The sequence below is a fragment of the Bufo bufo genome, chromosome 4 (genome assembly GCF_905171765.1).
Source record: "Bufo bufo chromosome 4, aBufBuf1.1, whole genome shotgun sequence".
NCBI lineage: Eukaryota > Metazoa > Chordata > Amphibia > Anura > Bufonidae > Bufo > Bufo bufo.
In genome coordinates, this window is record NC_053392.1 from 569,651,461 (window position 1) to 569,673,769 (window position 22,309).

At 42.8% G+C, this 22,309-nt stretch overlaps 1 protein-coding gene across 1 annotated transcript in view; it reads left to right on the plus strand.

Moving 5' to 3' along the window:
- The window catches only part of EPAS1 (endothelial PAS domain protein 1), a 135,915-nt gene that overhangs the window by 82,613 nt on the left and 30,993 nt on the right, over positions 1 to 22,309 (plus strand). The window contains 2 exon segments of the mRNA XM_040430185.1: positions 14,953 to 15,104; positions 18,847 to 18,931. Of these exon segments, the coding sequence (XP_040286119.1) occupies positions 14,953 to 15,104; positions 18,847 to 18,931 (237 nt within the window).

Below are 22,309 nucleotides of genomic sequence, written 5' to 3' on the forward strand. Positions count from 1 at the left end.
GCCATCCTCTTAAATTTGGCGCAGGTGCTCTAAGCAACTCCAGTCTAAGAAGTAGCCTCAAACAAAATTATAAATTCCCCCCTATGAATGTAGAGACTATATGTAGACCAACTACAAGATAATGATCTGTCTCTCCATTCGCATGGTCAGCATCTGCTAAGAATTTGCTTTCATTTACATTTTCCTTTAGGTACTTTGTTTTACTTTAAATTTGTGCTGGTTATTGATCAGTGCTCGTTTGTGAAATAGTTTGAAAGTAGGTTGTGTGAGTCATGCTTTGTACAACACTTTAGTGTGTGTTTGTGTTCTACAAAAGCTAGCCATACATGTGATAGAGCTGTTGGCCAAAACCTCATTGACCAAAACCTTGATTGACCTCTATCTCCCCCAGTTTTCGTAAGACAGAACAAAGGACTGGCCATGTTGAACTCGAACATGTCCAACCCTCAATGGAAGATGTCGGGAGACAGTTGAAAGTCCTCCCTAAACATTGTCTTATAGGCAACTTACCAGCTGTACCAGGTGACTTAGGGCAGCCATACACATTCATTAGCCGATCATCCAACTGTCTCTCCCGTCTCCTTAACAGCACCCCCATACACAAATACTTTCAGCTTGACCAAACATCTATGTATTCAATTGGGAGATGGGAGAAAACCACTGCTAGACACTTCTTGCAGTGGCTTATCTCCCAGAAGAACAAAAGGATTGGACAAAACTATTCACTTCGTCCGATCGTTCTCTTCCCCGACTTCATCTATCGTGGAGAGTTGAGAACTCCCCACACACAGTAGACTTTCTTCTGAGGCCTGCCGTTCTCTGCAAATTTGGCCGACAATACACTAATGCTTATGGGGACCTTAGACTGAACCCAGAAAATAAAAAATCAGCCTATGGTGGAGCTTTTACACCCCTACTCTGAAGTAAAAGAAAATGTGTCACCAAAAATGTTTTCTGCTAGTTAAAACCAGATAGTGGCATATTTCTGTTTTTTCTGTTTTTATTTTATGATTGCAGATTTTTCTATTCTGTTTGCTGAACATGATTATGGGGGCAGCCATCTTGCCTGAGCTGTTCTTAACATCATTTACACAGCATTAAAAAAAATGCTTTATGGCAGCCCCCAAGGGCCATAGACACAATGGACATGAGGGGACCTCATTGACTTCTATTGGAGAGTTTTCTATGCATGCTCTGTGACCTGTACAGAGGTCATTGTACAAGAAATGAATAGATAAGCCCTGACGATCACCTATTGTGAATGGTGGATCCTGTCTTATCTATACACAGAGGTATAGACAGACCAAAGGTGGTGCTAATTATTTGGCTTAGTGGCCGGTGGGAAAACGACAGGATTTTATGGTTTTTGTTTAAATATAGATATTGACTTGGAAAATTAAAAATAACCACCAAAAATTCTTTAAAAATCTGTGAAACAAAAAAACATGATTTAAACAATAGGTTATTTTCTGGTGACACATTCCCTTTAAGAATGCATGAATCAGATCTTTGCCTCATGTCCATGGGTGAGACAAACAATCTTGGTGTCCAAGCAGGATTTCCAGATTGTTGCACCCCACCCCCTTTGCCGTTTAGAAAATTGATATTTCAAGTTTAGAATGGACAATGGTCTTTATAGTTTGGATTTGGGGAAAAATGGGCTCTGGAAAAAATAACTAAACAAATTGTGACCCCCTTTTTATATCCATACAAGTTGTAATGGCAGCTATGGTGCAAATACTATCTTTCCTCCACTGCCATGGTACTGCTGACGCAGTCACCACTTATCTTCTCCTTCTTCTGCACTTTTCCCCCCCTGTGAAGTCACTGCCCTTCTTATCCTTGCAGCTACCACTTACTACAGGAAATTGTATTTCCATGATCTCCTTGTGTCCTCATCTGACTGTATCAAGATTATAGGAAATGGCCAACTTTTCATATTCCCCTTGTGCTGCTACAGAACGGGCATTCTTGTCTTGTAGGTTCCTGTGTAGATGAACAGAAGATACATCCACCATGAAAGCATCACTGAGGATCCCACTATACCATGTCTCTTTTGAGTTTTCACATTGTCCTAATATTCTGTGATTTAAATAGGTAGAGCTAGTGTATGCTCATTGCCTTGGGGTACTTTGATGTTATTTGAGTAAACAGTATTTGGCTTAGGACCTTTGACAAACACTGGTCTACAACCCGCAAAGCCTACAGGACGCTTCTTGACACTTAAAATACTCGGTTTTAAAATATGTGGTGATGAGAAGTGTTTTCATGTTGAGACAAACTGGAGCTCCAGTATGGAGATGGGGACACCTTAATCTTGGGCTCAAGGGGTACCAAGGAACTAAGCAGATACATGTATGGTAAGAACAGGTGCACACCTACATCAGTGCCCCCTGGTAGCGGCAATACATATTGGGACACATCTGTATGTTTTACGTACCACTTTAGCACATTAGCACTTTTTTATATCTATGCACTATGCTTTTGTACTTTGTATTTTGTTGCTTTATCGCTACTAGTTATTGTAGTTGCACATTTTGCAGGTCATGTTATGGTTTGCATTGACTAGGCTTGTGCTTATTCAGCAGTTTGCAGTACACTCCTTGACTTCTCTTTTTTTTTATTGTCTTGTGACTTTACTTATCTAGGTGACCTTGTTTGGCCTTATCAAGGGCCTGTATTGTGGTGGGCACCTGTTAAGTATTGTTATTATTGGTCTCCACGCATGTTTCTGGTTTTAATTGTTTTTTTCAAGGACTGAATAATGAAATTATCCTTATTACCCTACTCTTTGGGTCTGCACCTGTTTTTACATGTATGTGTTTGCTTTGTACCAGGTGAGTTAAGCTGGATTTACACGGACCGACTGAGCGGCTGATTGTCGGGAACGAAGCGTCGGCTGCTTGTTCAGTGAAGGAGATTGCTGCATTTGCATACAGAATCATGGTTTCTGAGCAGCAGATCAGCGGCACATTCACATGGCCATATTGTCGGGAACAACCGTTCCTAGGAATGGTCATTCCAGATAATCAGCTCGATCCTCTGGCCATGTAAATGGGCTATATTAGACCTGCAGCCTTTAGACTCAACCCGGAAACTCAATAATCAGCCCATGGTGGAACTTTAGAAGGCATGAATCAGACCTTTGCCTCATGTCCATGGGTGGGACAAACAGTTTTGGTGCCCAAAGCAGGATTTCCAGATTATGGCACCCCTCCACCCTCCCCTTCATCACAAAAGTTCCTGATATCTTTTGGACTGGCTCTAATATTCCTATTCATAACACATACCATTTCCATACAGCACTTCAACTACATGTGCAGTTCTCAGTGCAAAACTGGCCTGCCACTCTACCACCTACCTGTAATAGGGCGCAAAGCTCATCCAGAAAAATTACCCCCTACCTTAATGTTGCCCTAGCCAGCTGCCTACTGCGGCAATCCCTTGTCCGTTTTTGCTTATTTTAATACTTATTGAGACAGATTCACTATTGTCATTGTTCCTAGATTTAGTCGTAAAATGCACCGTTTCTGGCTCATAATATCATATCAAGTTTTAGACCTATTTATGAAGCAAAAGTGGCAAAAAGGAAAATCCACCATGCCTATCTCACCTGTTTCAGGTTTCTGATTTGGCAAGGGTGAGTGGTTTAATGGAAAGGGTGTGACTAATTGTGCATTTATGTCTGGCAAAATTTCATGTTGCCACAAACTAAGCCAATTAAAATTATCCAAAAGTATCTAGCCATGCCCCAAATATACGATATATCATGAGTCACTATATAGATAAACACGCAATATTGTATTTTTGTGTTATTTTCTACCAGTTATTATATTATACTAATTATTTTTACTAACTTTTCTCGAACATGGTAAATAAGCAAGAACAGGATCTGCTGACGTGAATCTGTTAGTCACTTTGCCTATGAACCATGTAAAATGAATGTTTTCTCAAAGTATTATCCTGATACGTTCTTTGTGGTTCATCATCTGTCCCAGACTTTTCCAAGTCGCGGCTTTGCAAAAGATTAATTGGGTTTGTTTAGTAAATATAATGGATCCAAATTATAAGCTCGTTATTCAGATCGGAGATAGCTAGTAGCTATTTATCTCTGATGCTTCCCAGAGACTTGCTGTCAGATAAGACCAAAGTATGGTTCAAATCAAAGACAGCTAAACATTTGGGCATTAGAGCAGCGAGCCGAAAAAAAACATTTCCCAAGTCCAAACAGTCTGCGCACATGTGATGCCAAGTGATGGGGCAGATTACTGCAAATTCAGGGGTTATCACAGGATATTATGGATGTACAGTGATATTGGTCTTGACAAAGAACATTTTTTCTAAGTCAGTTGTCAGAGTGAAACAATTAATGCATGTCTTCAATACAGTCATACACTTGGTTAAGGCTGATTATATAGAGAGAAGGAGGAACATTTAGTTCCCTTTAAAGAGCACATGTCAAGAGGATCAACCCTATTAAGTATGTATTCTGTTTGGTAGGGTTGACACTGCTAATTAATATGATACCTGTCTTGTGAAAATCAGTTGTAGCATTCACAAGTCCATCTTATCCACCCTGCTTGCTAGCAGTAGATGATGTAAGACTATTTCCAACCTAACCAATCCTTTCTTCCCTCCCTGTAGGGGTTGAAGTTTCCACACTGCATGTGCCATGCATGCTGCTGCACAGTGCGCAGCCTGCAGCCTCTCGTGTGCTTTCAATCTACGTCTGTGCCTTTCTAATATCTTGCTCAAAATTTGGTAGGATCTGTACAACTTTAGCTTCTGATAGATATGATCCAACCAGACCCATGTGATGCTTGAGCAAGTCAACACGAGACATAAAGTTACAGAGACACTCTAGACAAGTGGTAGTTAATTACCCCGCACTTAGAAGCTTGAAGCCATGGGAGGATGTCCCATAAGCATTTAGTAAGCACTTTCACTTGGGTATGATTTATCTCCTTTATTTCAGAGACTGATAAGACAGAAGTGGGCCACCTGCTCTCCATTGGCTCAGATTACACCCTTATGTCTCTAACAATCCACCAATCATTTTAAGCCATGAAAGTAATTTGCTCAGACCCCTCCCAGCCATGAAATGGACAGTCATAAGCTGGTGGCTGCTTTTATGGTGGCAGTGGAAGCCCTTTACCTAGTGGGCCGTTGTGTGGTTGCACAGGTTGCACTTGGTGGTATGGTGTCCATGACCCCAGTTTGCTCAATTATAAGGCCTCTTTCACACTGGCTTGTGCGCCCCGTTGCCGTATTGCGGACCGCATTTGCAATACACGGGTGCCGTTCCGTGGGCATTCCGCATCACGGATGCGGACCCATTCACTTGAATGGGTCCGCAAATCCAGAGATGCGGAATGGTGCGGAACCGAAGCACGGAACGGAACCCTACAGAAGCACTACGGAGTGCTTCCGTGGGGTTTCGTCCCGTACTTCCGTTCCGCAAAAAGATAGAACATGTCCTATCTTTTTGCGGAACGGCCGGATCGCGGACCCATTCACTTGATCTGCTGCGGCTGCCCCATGGACGGTGCTCGTGTATTGCTGCCCGCATTTTGCGGGCCGCAGCACGACCACAGGGCGCAAACGCCAGTGTGAAAGAGGCCTAAGGCTGAATTCGCAAGTGCTTGGTTTTTAATGTAGTTTTTGAATCCAAAGCCAGCAGTAGATTAGTAAAAGAAGACAAGGCTCAGCTTTTTCCTTTATATGTGTCCTCCTTTTATGATCTGTTTCTGTCTTTGGCTTCAAAAACTGTATAAAAATAGACCTGAACATAGAAATCTGTCCTTTTTTTGTTGTAAAATTATTTTTATTGTTATCTTCCATCTTAGACATTACACCAAGTCAATGAGTTGTTACATCGTTCATTCTAACAATTGGGTACTTAGTGTTACAGTTGGGTATTCATACAGCAAGGTATCCGAGTGCAATGACAAAGTACCATAATAGATAGCTGTACAAATCTATACAACATAGCGTTACATTACAATATCATAAACAGTTATGAACAATAATGGGTAACGTCCAGGAGTGAAAGGGGGAAGGGGCGAAAAGGGAATCGCAGGAGTGGGCGATCGAAGGCTAGTTTTGCTTGAGCGTATAATAGTTTCTTAGGTACTGCACTACTTAAGTCATTTCGCCTGGGGAAATAGACGGTATAATAAGAAGAAAGGGGGGAATACTTTAGACTAGAGTTAGTAGTCCAATACTTAGCAGGTGTTAATAAAAAAAGGGTCTAAGTTTTATACCAAAAGATATAAAGCGTAGAGGTCAGTCTACTCTCTATTTTATCTATCTTTAGGTGTTGGAGAATTTCCTGTAATTTTCCCATGGTCCCCATATACTTTCAAATATAAGAGTAGTGCGGGAGTCCCAGTCTGCTATTTGTTCAAGGCGGTATAGCTGGTCACATTTCTGTATCCAGTGTGGCTTCGTGGGTGGATCTATAGATTTCCAATTCACTGCAATTAATAACCTAGCCGCCGCTAACAGAATGTTGCAAAGGGTGCGGGTGTGTTTTGAGCACTGAATACCACAGTATATCCCAAAAAGGCACAATTTCGGGGATGGCGTAACAGTAGTCATACTGAGGTCAGAAATGGTTTCACATATACTTTGCCAGAAAAGCTTTATCTTATCACAGGACCACCAAATGTGACCATGGGTACCCACTTCCCCCCGACACCTCCAGCACTCTGTAGTGCAGTCAGGGAACATGCTGCCAAGACGAAACGGAGTGTAGTACCATTGTGTTAATATCTTATAACTGTTTTCCTGTAGTTTGGCACACCTGGACACCCTGGATGGATTTGATAATGCAGTTTTGACTTCATTGGGGGTGAGTGTAATGTTTAAATCTTTTTCCCATCGGGTAATACAAGGTTGGGTGTCGTAACCCATTAGAGATAATATGAGATTGTACAGCTTTGAAATTTTGCCCTTTGGTTCTTTGACCTGTAAAGCTAACTTTTCAAAAAGGGAGTGTTCTGGGGTGTTGGATAACCCTATTAGGTGTTTTTTCATATATTTACTAAAGTGCATCAAATGAAAGGTAGACAGACTGGTCATAAAAGGGTTCTCCCTCAGGATCTCTAGAGATGGAACATCATTATCTGGGCATAGGTCTAGGGCTGGTGTTGACATAGTCCTTGCTCTTTCTGGTAGAGCTGTCCTTTTTTTGGACCGACCCAATTGACTTATTTCCACCAGTTCTATTCTACTGTACTGTTTATGATATAGAAAGGAACAAAAGATGATGAGTACCAGGATTGTTTATTTTTATTTATTTTATGGACTTATATAGCAGCACTATATTCCACAGCACTTTACAGACATTAGCATCAAGCTGTCTCCAATGGAGCTCACAATCTAAGTTCCCCATCAATATGTCTTTGGAGTGTGGGAGGAAACCGGAGAACTTGGAGGAAATCCACACAAACACGGGGAGAACATACAAACTCCATGCAGATGTTGTCCATGGTCAGATTCGAACCCAGGATCCTAGCGTTGCAAGGCACCAGTGCTAACCACTGAGCCAAAAAACCATGAGTAAGGCTTCGTTCACATCACTGTTCAGCATTTCTGTTCTCCTGCTCCTTTTAGGAGCAGGGAAATGGAAAGGACGTATTCAGCACATAACTGAGCCGAACGGAACCTAAGGGCCCCATAGACTATAATGGGATCCGTTTTAGGTTTCCGCTCAGAAGAAGATTTTGAAGCAAAGACAAAAGTAGTGCATGCAGGACTTTTGTCTCTGCTTCAAAAATCTTCTTCTGAGCGGAAACCTAACGGACCCCATTATAGTCTAAGGCAGGGATGCTCAACCTGCGGCCCTCCAGCTGTTGCAAAACTACAACTCCCAGCATGCCCTAATAGCTGTAGGCTGTTCAGGCATGCTGGGAGTTGTAGTTTTGCAACAGCTGGAGGGCCGCAGGTTGGGCATCCCTGGTTTATGGGGTCGTTAGGTTCCGTTCGGCTCAGTAATGTGCCGAATCCGTCCTTTCCGTTTTCCTGCTCCGTTACGGAAATGCTGAACGGTGATGTGAACGAGGCCTAATATTGTTCTCAGAGCAGATGGGATTGTTGCCAGTGGCTAACGGGTCATTACTCATCCCTTGTGAATGTATTATACAAATCACTCATTAAGATAGATCTTTGTTACATTAAAGAGTATTTCCGATTGCGTTTTTTTTTCCTTACAAATTTGAAAGAAATTAATTAATTGTTTTACTTCATGGGAAACAAAACAATTAAATCTCCCCCATCAGAAATAGTGAGCATTGTTTCTTCAGTTGTCTTCTGTGAAGTATTATATTGGTTTCAGAGGAAGCTGGGTGATAACAAAGAGTGTTTCTCATTCCCGTAGACCTGGCCTGTGTGTGCAGTTCACAGACAGCCCAGTCGCTTGAATATGGATGGTGTAATGCTTCATTTCACCTGTGGTGGCGCTGTTGGAAAATTGAAAGCTTTTCACACTGTTCCTTTACAAAACCCACATGATTGCTACGGGTTCAAGCAATAGGGGACCCTTCTTTAAAAAATCAATAGTCCAAAGCTAAAATAATATTTACTCCTGATTTCTTAAAACATTATTTAAGAATATTCTAAGCTGTTCCTTGAAGAGCATTTTTTATCAGGATTAACCCTATGAAACCAGGCATAATTCCTGGAAGGTTGATCCTGACAAGTATTTTTATCTGCGCTGCTGGGGAGTCACATAAATAGGGTATTGTTTTACTCATTAGGATCAACACTACCAGGCATTATGCCTGGTTTCATAGGATTGATGCTGATGGCTGATACTTTTTAAAGGAGTTGTCCTTTATAAACACGATTGTTTTTTCCAAAATCAGTTTTTTTGTGCAGTATTGCTACCCAGCTCCCTTTACTTCTGGAAGAAAAAAAAGTGGACAAGCCCTTTAAGGGATGAATTGTGTCACTGTTTCACATGAGTTCAACACTTTTTCTGGAAGAAATAAGAAAATCACTTCTGTTGCACTTTTTATGCAAGAATTGGAGAAGTTCTCATATGAGCAGATAAAACAACATTGAGCGTGAGACGTATGGCAGGGTTTATGTTCCTCATCATCGGTGGCAGTGATGTCATGGATGCTGTTTACAAGGATGTTCTCAACGAACTTTCACCATTATTACAAGATCAATTTGGACAGAATGAGGAACAGAACAAATGAAAAAATATAGTTTATGCCAGGGTGTGGAGGTTGTTCTACCAGGCAACTGGCCAGTTATAAAATTTATGAGGGTGTCCATTGATAGAGTAATTTGTGATTGCTTACAGGTGCCAATTAAACCTATTGTACAGTGATCCAGAGGACCATGTATAAGACCGTGTACTGTATATGGTATATTTAAATATATGGTAAAATCTGAAAATTGTTTCAAGTGGAACTTATTTTTTTAATTTTTGCCCTTGCTTGGATTAAGAGAAAACGATCAGGGCAGAAATAAGAAACCACTGGCCCCAGAGAAAACTTGGAATGGGGTTCCTTCCATCAGGACATGGAAGGCTTCAGTCCCCTGTATATTTCCCTCCTTTCCTGGATCTTCCAGTGATCTGCCTTTATTTTCCCACTTCCGTCGACCACTATTATCAGTAACTGTTGCTCACCCACAATAGGAAATCTCCTCTTTATATGCAGAGTCCCATAGCAGCTGCCCTGCCTGCTACCCTGATCATCTTGCAGGTTCTTCTAGACTAACCCCGTATTACTTCTTAAAAAATAAAACACAAATGTTCTCACTGCTAGATATCAGACTGTCCTTACAGAGAGCTAGGGCAGGCCTGAGGTTAATGCTACCCATGCAGTTACTACTGAAGTGACCACAAGAACTGTAATTCTGGGGGCCTAGGCTCCCAGAGCTTGTTCCCCCAAACCCAACTCTTGGTTGCTGAACCTATACAAGGACTGCAGCTCAGGATGTAGCTGTATTCCTGGGCAGTCTTGTTTGGTTGCCATACGGCAATGTTATGTATAGCTGTATTATTTAAGTCCAACAAGACCTATCATAAAGAAGAAGGGCACCAACCAGCCTAGGCTTTACACACAGAGAAGAGATCTTAGGGATCATGCTCCACTGAAAGGGTGGAGCACTTGAGGCTTTTGAGTCACAACAGCTGAATACACTTTTGGTTGTGTTGGTGTTAGAAGAACAAGAAGAACATTTTAAAAAATTTGTCAAACTTTTTCTGGGACTAGTGTCAGGATCTGCTCCTTTTCTCTCATGTTCATCCATATCTCGGTACCCATGAATGGAGATAGGCAGTGTTAACAATTAATAGAGGATACTGCCTACTACTGCTTGGCATAGAGTGTAGTGAGATATAGAATGGAAGTTCATTATCTTTCATATCAGTCTTTACAACAGTCAATAAAATATGGTGTAAGGTCTAGAGAAAATGTTATTGGCTTTTTACGGTGAGTAATTTTACAGACTGATCTGTGAGCTGTGCACATTGGTCTTTGCCTGTAGATATTTACTGGCTAGATATAAAGCTGCCCATAGATGCCCTCACAATATGGCAGGCGCTTGAGTTGTCCACCATGAAATGGTACATTCTTACACATTCCCCTTTATTGTAAAAGGAAAGGTCTTCATATAGGGGAGACAGGCCTATGAAGCTCGTTATGGACAGGGATGGAATATTTCAGACAGTGTGGCTCCATATTAATATAAGTTTGGCAGTGTCTGTAATATGGTAAATTACTAAACCTGTCTCAAGCGGAGAGCGGAATCAGGGATTATGCAATAAGTCTTCTGTTCCTCATTCTGCTCTGATGACGTTGTGAAATTTCAGAGAAACCTCTGGACACGAATTCATTTATATAAACTGTACCAATAATCTTATATGAACGGGAATAGCCCTTATATTGGATTTTAACCTGCCTGAGAGATAAGCGGAGTCTGGCAGCTGCCTCTTTCTCTTCGCCTAGTGAAATAACATGGCTGTTAGTCAAGCTGCACGTGTATGAAGGAATCATGGAGGATAGCTGGACAATCTTGCATGTATAGGCAGCCTCTGTGGTTCCTGTGGAGCAAGTTACCTGTGCAGGATCGGGCCAGCCATAGGGAAGGGGGTGTTGCCAACATAAACTTGGGTACCCTCATTATGGGTGTCATATCAGCTCCAGGGGTACATTTATGATATGTGAACCCTTGTCTGGGCTGAACCCAGTGCTGCCAATGTGCATTTCCATAATCTTTAACACATATTGACCATAAAGTTTAATATTACATCATCAAAGATACCCATTCATGCATATAGTTTCAGCGTTGGACTGGCTGACAAGAGTATTGCAGGATCCTCTAGGAGCCCAGGTTCTGATGCAGTAATGGTCACAGAGGTCCTGCAGAAGACAACTCTCTTTGAGACTGATTTGGAGCCAATCTCATGGCACTAGAGTCTATTTCATCTAGGCTGATTCACAAATAACCCATTAGATTATGATGCAGTTAAAAGTGGATGTGCACCTGTTCTGTATACATGGAGGGTGGGCCATCAGAAGAATCTTCTCTGGTGGCCCAAGGATCTCAACCTTGCATTGACTACTTGGTCATTTTTTTGAATCAGCTGACCAGCTATACAGCAGAGAACATGGAAGGTTTAACATTCTGCTTAAGTTGCAATATATGGTCTTAGTCCAGAAGGGTATGATTATGCTCTTTTGAAAGAATTGTCCAGGATTACAAAAATAGGACGTTTATCCTTTTTGTAAACCCATAAACGGGTGTGGTTATATTCTTATATTGTCCAGAAGCTAGTTGTATAGCTATGGGTGGTGTAAAGGCAGTTATCTCACCTGGTGCCAGAGGGGACCTAAAACTATTATAGAGCATGGTAGGTGTAGAGGCCCTTTGCATTGGGGTCCAGGAAGTTCTTCTGAGGTCTCCTCAGACTTAGCCTAATTCACAAGAGACACAGAGAACAGCTGTAAGTGTTTGTCACTCAGTTTTTCTAGATATATATTTTTACTTTCATATAGTCATATGTGTATTCTGTATTTTAGAGGGAAAGGTGCGTTCAGATTCTCATTTCTGAGTTGATACCAGTGCTGTGTCATTTTAAAGGGAATGTAGAGACATGTATGGAGAGGTGGCAGGGCTGAGTACACAGCTCATCCTGACATTGAAGATTAATGAAAGCCTGTTTGTCGGGTGTATTTTTAGCTTGAGAAGCATTTAAGTCTAAGTGTTACATAGAAGAAAAGCTTTAATTACTATTGGGGTTCTGCTGGTATAATTTAGCGCATTATACGGTATATATACACCTAATTATCATTGTTATCAGATTCAGCAAAATCTAAGTTATCCTAAACTCTTTATAATAAGTAACCACTGAGCCATTGCCACCCATGGTTACACAGTAAATGATGTAATCTCTTCTAAGAATTTAAACTCATCCGTGTTAAAATAATATTTGCTGGAGGCACAAGCTATCCCTTACCGACTTACCTCCTCCACTAGGCAGGTTGGGATCTGACAACCAGTGAAGGGACCAGTTCCGCTCCAGTTGTCACCCAACCCAACTGTACGCTTGGTTCCTCCAGCCTTTAAAGGGAAGTGTGTGCGCACCCTTATCCACACCTAGCTGGTTTACCGTTGTCTTGCCAGTGTGTGCTGTTATTCGTTTGTCTGCCCTTGTACCGATTTCTTCCAGTTTTCCGGATCTGACCCTTCACTGCCTGACCTGACCTCTGCCTGGTCTCCTTACTGACCCTGAACTGCCTGCCATGACCTCGGACTGCTTATTAAATCGCACATACTCTGCCTGCCCTGACCTCATCCTGTCCCTGACTATGGTTTTGCCTGTTCCCTTGGGATTCCCATCAGTGACTATTGACCCCCGTGGGTCCACTCTAAACCAGTCAGAGACTACAACAAGAGGTAGTGGCCCGGTGGTTTCCCTGCAGTGAAGTCCTGATCCCTGTATAGAGGTTAAAGGGTGTAAACCAGGGGACTGCCAGGAGAATACCCTTAGTAGTAGTCCCAAGTTAAATCTGTTCAGTTGACACAGTGGATCCATACTCGCTGCCGAACAGCAAGGTTGCTTCATTTAAAAAAATATATTATATGAATAATACGGAAAACTTGGGTTGATAATTGGAGAACGCCACATGTTCCTGTGTGCAGCTCGCACTACAGACCTCAATGTGGTATGGGAAGCAGGATGCAGATCGCTTCATTTGAGGTCATGGCAGTGACCTGAGCTGAGCAGCACTGTCATTTTCTTCTGGAAACAGTAAACGTCCTTGAAGTTTTGTAAGAGCAATTAATAATAATCCCCTGGGAGTGGAGAAGGTCACATTCATAACCAAGACTATCAATCTCCCAGCATAACATCCAGTTAAAGAGACAGATCACCATGCTGTAACCGTCCACATGTCCATTCAGCAAACTGTTTCCGTTCAATCTTTTTTTAGGGGTTACAATCTTTGTAATAAGAAAAAAAAAATTTAAGACGCTGCCGTAAAGTAAAGATTAGTGCCCAGATGCTATGTAGCCAATTGTATCCCACCTGCTTCTATTGGATCTATACTTCCCATTAAATATTAGGACATTCTAGATAAGTTAAAGTGGAGTTCTACCCAAGATGAAAAAGTATCCATATATTAGTAAGGCCTTATGCACGCAACAATATTTTTAGTCCGCAATCAAATAGCATTTTTTTGCAGATCTGATGCAGACCCATTCATTTCAATGGGGCAGCAAAAGATGTGTCCACATCCATTGGACCGTTCCATTGGGCATCAAAGAATAGAACAAGTTCTGTTCTTGGCAGTCCCATAGCGGTGAATGGAGAGGTGGTCGTGGATGTGCGGTGCGCATCCCTTCACTTTAGGGGCCCTGTTCTGGAGATAGGAGATGAGACAATCCCTTTAAAGAAATATTCCCATTTTTTAAAATGTGACAACAGGAAGTGCAGCCATATTGGTTGTCATCTTTGAATGATCTCCTGATGGTAGATTCTCAATTCGGATTTCTGCATCCACACCCACATAAACTTATGATAGGTAGGTTGCCATCTTAGAAGAAAGGGGGTCACCTGCCATCCTTTGTGTAGCAACATCTCCATTCAATGTGTCCATGGATGCGAAATCTAATTCACCTGCAAGAACAAGAGTAAGGAGATCCCCATGCTTCTAATGGTTGGGGGTTTCAATGATGATACCCTCCCCCCTACCTGTGAAATATATATAGCTTATCTTGTGGATATGTGATAAATATCTGTGATCACAGATGTCTGATCTGACATGGTAACGCATCAGAAGTTTTGATCGGTGGGGTTCCAGGTGCTGAGACTTCCATCTATCACTACAACAAGGTCGAGGAACTCTGAGCTGATTGCTTTGTCACTTCATATCTGTTTGGCTCTGCTTGGCAATCCTAGTGGGTGGGGTATGGGTTCATCCATAGACTTTCTATGAGTCCATGCACAGCTTGTTCCACTCTCCCAGGAGAGGTGAGCAGAGCGGACCAGACATGAAGGAGCATGATGCTCAGATGTGGACTACTGTTTCCTCATTTTAGTGATCAATGGGCGTCTCCGCACCCAAACCCCGACCAAGCTTCTGGGACATGTCAGAAGTTTGTGAAAATGAAAATGATAGGTGCCCATCTATACCAACTTTATAACATTTTATCAGGATCTTCATAGCTGACAGATATGATTTTAGGAAATTGAGTAACATATATGTCATATACACAATCTTCAACCCGGGGGGAGTCCAGTTATATTTCAGCTGAAGCTCTGCCAAAATTGTCACAGTCAATTATTGTCACGTTGATTATTATTGGATAAAATTGCACTTTATTGTTCCGGCATTTTCATGCGCTTCACAACTGATTGAACATATGATGTGAATTGTATAAAGTATGCCGTGTTTTATGTAAACCTGCGTCCCATATTTTTTTTTACAGTGTGTTCAGAAGCCGACCTGGACGCAGACACTGAAACCCAGATAGATAATTTGTATCTTAAAGCTCTGGAAGGATTCGTCGCTGTCGTGACTCAAGATGGTGACATGGTCTTCCTGTCCGAAAACATCAACAAGTACATGGGTCTCACACAGGTGAGATGGCAGCATCAGACGATACATGTCCAATCTGACATTTCACATGGATCCAGAATCTTCATGTATAGGGAGTGTTAGGTTAGGGTTACATGGCGAGATGTGTCGCAGAAAAGTCAATGGTTTTGCACTGCGACATGCTGCGACTGCGACACGTCGGTCTCGATAAAATCCATCCAACTTGGATTTCTGTGCGACTGTCGTGTCGCAGTCGCAGCATTTCGCAGTGCAAAACCATTGATTATCATTATAAAAAATGTTGAACGACGTTGGTACAACACATGTCTCAATGTAGTTGTACCCTTTTTGTCACGTGACTTATTGTCGTGCAACACATGTCTCGGGACCAGGAGCCTGAGGGGGCCCAAAAACCCTTGTGCCACATAAGACACTGGCATTATAGAAAGTGCATGCTGGTCAATTTACACCTCTGGCTGGAGGGCAGGGGTTAGGTCAAGAATTTGGCATGAGGGGGTGCCCTTTCAATGTTTGCCTCTGGCAGCAGGAAGGATATGTGCTCCCCTGCCCCTTGCCAACAAGCACTAACGGAATGGGGGCCCAAGTTGAACTCTTGCACCAGGGCCCGTGAGCATTTAGCTACGCCCCTGTGTCTATGTGATTATACCATTAGTGGGAACACTAATCAGTTAGAATACTAAAATAATAATATTTAAAGAAGTTATCCTCTGAGTAATGCAAAAAATTAAATTTAGACCTCATATAGTACATGGCAATCTCTAACAAAGCTAGAACCAGCCCTGTACCTCACCTGGATCCAGAGATCTCTACATTTGTTGCTCCAGTTGTGCCGCTAGATTTATATTAAACTGGCAGCTCAGAGGGTGTGTCCTGTCTGCGGCAGCTGGTGGGAGTTGAAGGATGGAACAGAGCATGTGCGTCCAGCTCAGAGATGTGGACAGAGAAATTAGAAAAAGTGCAAACAGCAGGTGGCGCTATACAGATAGAGTTCATTATATAACTCAGTGGCTATAATACACTGACCAAAAATATAAACGCAACACTTTCGGTTTTGCTCCCATTTTGCATGAGCTGAACTCAAAGATTTGAAACATTTTCTACAGACACAAAAGACCCATTACTCTCAAATGTTGTTCACATATCTGTCTAAATCTGTGTTAGTGAGCACTTCTCCTTTGCCGAGAAAATCCATCCCACCTCACAGGTGTGGCATATCAAGGTGCTGATTAGACACCATGAATATTGCACAGGTGTGCCTTAGACTGCTCACAATAAAAGGCCACTCTGAAATGTGCACAGTTTTGCCTTACTGGGGGAAGGGGGGGTTAGAAAACCAGTCAGTAGATCAGGTTGTTGATTGTGGCCTGTGGAACGTTGGTCCACTGCTCTTCAATAGCTGTGCGAAATTGTAGAATATTGGCAGGAACTGGAAAACGCTGTCGTATACGCCGATCCAGAGCATCCCAAACATGCTCAATGGGTGACATGTCCGGTGAGTATGCTGGCCATGCAAGAACCGGGATGTTTTCAGCTTCCAGGAATTGTGTACAGATCCTTGCAATATAGGGCCGTGCATTATCATGCTGCAACATGAGGTGATGGTCGTGGATGAACGGCACAACAATGGGCCTCAGGATCTCGTCACGGTATCTCTGTGCATTCAAAATGCCATCAATAAAATGCACCTGTGTTCATTGTCCATAACATACGCCTGCCCATACCATAACCCCACCGCCACCATAACAATGCTGACGTCAGTAAACCGCTCACCCACACGACGCCACACACGCTGTGTGCCATCTGCCCTGAACAGTGAATACCGGGACTCATCTGTGAACAGAACCCCTCTCTAATGTGCCAGACGCCATCGAATGTGAGCATTTTCCCACTCAAGTCGGTTACGATGACGAACTGCAGTCAGGTCCAGACCCCGATGAGGATGACGAGCATGCAGATGAGCTTCCCTGAGACGGTTTCTGACAGTTTGTGCAGAACTTCTTTGGTTATGCAAATCGATTGTTGCTGCAGCTGTCCGGGTGGCTGGTCTCAGATGATCATGGAGGTGAACATGCTGGATGTGGAGGTCCTGGGCTGGTTACACGTGGTCTGCGGTTGTGAGGCCGGTTGGATGTACTGCCAAATTCTTTGAAACGCCTTTGGAGACGGCTTATGATAGAGAAATGAACATTTATTGCACTGGCAACAGCTCTGGTAGACATTTCTGCAGTCAGCATGCCAATTGCACGCTCCCTCAAACGTTGCGACATCTGTGGCATTGTGCTGTGTGACCAAACTGCACATTTCAGAGTGGCATTTGATTGTGGGCAGTCTAAGGCACACCTGTGCAATATTAATACTGTCTAATCAGCACCTTGATATGCCACACCTGTGAGGTGGGATGGATTATCTCGGCAAAGGAGAAGTAATCACTAACACAGATTTAGACAGATTTGTGAACAATATTTGAGAGTAATGGGTCTTTTGTGTCTGTAGAAAATGTTTCAGATCTTTGAGTTCAGCTCATGCAAAATGGGAGCAGAACCTAAAGTGTTGCGTTTTATATTTTTGGTCAGTGTAAATTGCATGCAATTACAAAAGTGTTCAAATCCAGGTGCTGGATTGATAACTGTAGAATATTTTTCATGGGATAAACTCTTTAATACTTCCATGTAAATTATTGGTATGGTATGTAGAAAAGTCCTAGGGGAAAATGTCTACATCTATGGCAGGTAGAGCTACAGTTGATTGACTGCGGCTATTGGATGGGTCTCTAGCCAACAGCCATACAATGGCAGATTGTCCCGTGTTGTTACTGACTGAATACTGCCAGCTGGTTACATCCAGTTAGTTTGTAAGCTTAGTGTTAGAGGGGTACTCATATTAAAAACAGAAGGTCTGACCTCTATGACTGCCCCCCAGTGATGCTGAGAATAAATGGCCACATTGCTACGTCACCTTCACTATTTTTCCCTGAACAGGGGCATCCCCACTGAAAAGGGTTGTGCCACAAATAATATTCAGCATTTTTCAAACCAGCTCCTGGATCTGAATACTTTTGTAATTGCATGTAATTAAAAAATGTTGTATAGCTGCTAAAATATTCAATAATATGTATCTGTATAGCGCCACCTGCTGTTTGTTCTGTTCCTTATTTCTTGTCCACCTCACTTTGGTGGTCGCACACACTCAGTTTAAATCTTCAACTGTCGCCAGCCATATCTTTTGTTAGAAGCTGTGGCAGTTACAGGGAAAGATCTGCAGTAGAAAGGGCATGCCCCCTGAGAAAGGACACCCCCCATGGGCTGCCAGCTTGAAACAGAGCAACTGGAGCAATTAATGGGGAGATCTCTGGATCCATGTGAGGTACAGGGCTGGTTCTAGCTTTGTAAGAAAGAGATTGTCATGTGCTTTATGATGTCTTATTTTCATTTTTTACATCAATCATGGGATAACCCCTTTAAGTGGGGCCATGGTGTACTTCCCTACCTAGCTGGGTGCTTGGTAGTGCCTCTGTTTTCAGAGAAATTTACTGCTACATTGTTCCTCAGCCGCTTCATCCTCAACATTAGTGGGGGGTCTCAGAGGTCGAGACCCCATGATCATAAAGTGATGACAGATCTTAGCGATTTACAATGGAAAAATCCTTTTAACACAGTCTCTTTTGCCCAACAGTTGCACAAAATGATATTAAATTTCATTAAACATTTGGAAGCTATTTTTATGCATATTTGCAGCCCAAATGATGTTATCATTTTCATTTTAGGTTGAACTCACAGGACACAGCATCTTTGACTTCACCCACCCCTGTGATCATGATGAAATCAGAGAGAATTTAAATGTGAAGTCTGGTAAGAAATCATTCTGAAATCCAATTTTACTCATTGTGGCGCATTCCTTGTATTACACACTATTTCCTATAACTGTCTCCAATAAGTAGAAAGAGTGTTTTTTGGAAAATTTACATTAAAGCATATCTGTCATCCTACTATGCTGTCCAGATTTGCAAATCAAAATCTCCTATAGTTTAGTGTCTACAGCTTCTATACAGTCCTCCATGTGTGTCCGTGGTAACAGACTACAAATAAACTCTTTGTTGTCTGATCCTGCAATCTCCCATTGCTTCCTACAAAAGCATTTGGTAGGTTCGTAAGAGACAGATGGCATATGCCTGCAGAACCAGACTACGGGGTTGTTGGTAGTCTGTTACTATGGAGACAGCTAGATCTCCATAGGAGTGTAGACACAAAATGAAAGGATATTTTTTAACATTATTTGCCAATTTTTTTTATTTGGATGCAATGGAACAATACATTTTTTTTTACAAGGTTTTGAAAAGTTGGGCATGACCTTTAAAGGGGTTGTGCAAGTATGGGGGTTTGGGCAAACCCCCCTACTTGGTCAGACTGTAAAGGGAAGGTTAAAGAGGTAATCCGAGACTAAAAAATGTCCCCCATATGCCTGGGCCCCTCACACTGAATTTACTTACCTGGCTCCCTGCGCCGCTGCTTCTCCCCGTGCGCGGATGAAAACATCCGGTGTCGAGGGGGGAGCAGCCAATCGCAGGCGGGGACGAGCTTCCTTAGTGTCACCTGTGATGCTAGGGAGGCTCGTCCCTGTCGCCAACTGCCATTGGCTGTTCTGCCCCGACACCGGATGTTTTTATCCGCGCATGGAGAGAAGCAGCTGCGGCGGTGCAGGAGCGGCTCGGGGAGCCAGGTAAGTAGATTCAGTGTGAGGGGCCCAGGCATATGGGAATTTTTTTTGTCTTGGATAACCCCTTTAATTAATTGCTTCCCATCCGTGGCTCCCCACTACTTCTTCTGCCAGCCTGTAATGCTCCATTGGGCCCGCTTTGCTGTAAACATCCGCCATTGACAAACTCTGGTTGAGCCATAACAAATGATCACATGACGGAAGGGGATACCGTCTCCATTGTGGCCAGTGATTGGCTGCTGCAATGTCAAACCGGAAGTTTACAGCAAGGGAGCCCAACAGAGCATCTAAGGCTGGGAGGAGAAAGAGCAGGGAAGCGGGGAGCCAGCACCAGAAAGCGGGTAAGTAAGCTTCCCTTCACAAGTCTGCCCAGGCGGTGCGATTTGACCCCCCCCCCCCACACATTCTTGCACAACCCCTTCAAGATACATAAGGGGACAAGTAGGCATTTCTCATGCTCATGAGATTGTTGTTGAGTTGGTATCCTCTGACCCATGTCTCATGTCCTTGGCCAGCTTACCTTTTCCCTCTAGAGATATTGGTGAATACGGGCAGCCTGCCGGGTATCCACGATGGCAAAAATTTTTTGTAATGTTGCTGTTCGAGTCTTAGCTCAGGAGACGTCTTGCCATCACTTTCTGAAAAGGTGCACTAGATGTTCATTCTCTACGTACCATAAAAATCATAAATGACGTATGTTTTTTTAAGATGTCTCAGTTATTTGTGTGCTTAGTTTAGTTTGTCACATCGCTTTCCATGTAATTTCCTTCTATTGTATGAAGTCGTCTCATCTCTTTCCACAATCTGAATTCTTTCAGAAAAGGACTTAACCTTGCGCCTACATTCTGTAGCACAGCCATTAATCCGTACAGCCATGCACTCACACAACCTGCTCCTCTGTACACACATAGGGAGAGAATTATATAACTACATTTGTATGACAGTTTTTTCTCATAAATCACACTTTATCATGCGCAGTCATCCAGTTTTCCTAATTCCCTGCATGAGAACTGCTTAGTGTATATATAGTATTGGCAAGTTGGCTCCTGAAAATCTGGTTGACGAGCCTGGTAGGAGTAGTAGCGGCAGATTTCCCAGTAACAAATATAACAAAAAGAATGAGTAGGTATAACAAGCATTTGCCTAATGTCTCTAATAGTATTGCATCTCCTATAAGGCTGGATTTTGTGGTTTTACGGTCACAGTAACTTGTGGGTCGTGCAGCAACCCTATTAAGTTCAATGACTGCTACACAATGTTCTTTGGTGGCACGATGTGTGTCGTGGCCAAACTCACTGTGTAGCCCAAGCCAAATAAGCCTTCATGGAGATCAGAACCCCAGGTAATTCCGTATGGGTTCTATTTATGGCGGCCTATATTCTGTAAGCTCATCAGATGACCACCAACACATTATTAACACATTAGACTCCCTCAAGGAAGATCTCCGGGAAATTAATCGATTACTAAATGCAGCCCTTAGTCCAAAAATTCCCATTTGGACCATCCCTTCTCCAAATAATAAAACATAACATGTGCAGCGAGCCAGACCGCAGGGTAAACACGTGAGGCTACGGTGGGCCAATGGGGGTAGTAGTTGTTTGTACTCACGGTTAGCAGAGCCTCCCTGGGCCGGCAGTGCAGTGGATGGGAAGACAGCACTAAATCCTCCGGGGCACGTTCTATTGCAGGGAGCACCAGCCAGATGGAAGTTGAAGTGCCCTTGATGTTATAGGTGTTTAATGTCCTTTGGTTGCTGGGCCCCTGTGTTCGTGACGCCAGCACCGTAAGGTGCAATTAAGAGATGGAGCAGAAGAATGAAGAATGAAGCAGTAGTTAAACCAAACAGGAACTTTACTTGTCAGATGTATGAAGGCATCCAATAGCATCACTTTGTCTTGCATACAGATGGCAAAAATGGTAAAGCTGCAAATCCAAATTAGCAGGCTCCTTTAGGTGAAGTGTAGAGGTTAACTCCAGCTCACTTTAGTAAAGGTGATGTTCTTACTTGTACTTGGTTCCTGATCTTGCTCTGATCACTCAACCTTTCAATAGTAGTTTAGATCCTCTGTAAATAAGTATTCTGACAGATGGCCTTTCTGTCCTTAGTTATGGTGGGCAGCCGGTAGCTTAGAAACTCTCCACCTAATTCAAAGGTGACTAAAACCTGATAGACAGCAGTTATCTTCCTTCGTCAATAGTCTATAGTTTAGTGATCCAACAACCCAAGGGCGATTTCCCTCACGGCAGGCAAACTCTCTGCTTCATTATTTGAAAAGGTTGCGGTCCTCAAAGTGATAATCCATTTTATACCCCGGAAGGGTAATCTACAGTGTAGGATCAGATATTCCTAATCTTGGATTTCAAGGTTGAGATAAATTGGTTCCCCTGGGCTAGGCCCAGGAGAACAGAGACAAAACTGTCTCCTCTCCTTCCTCCTAAGACTTCTTTAACACTGGCGTGTGCGCTCCGTTGCCGTATTGCGGATCCGCATTACACGGGTGCAGTTCCGTGGG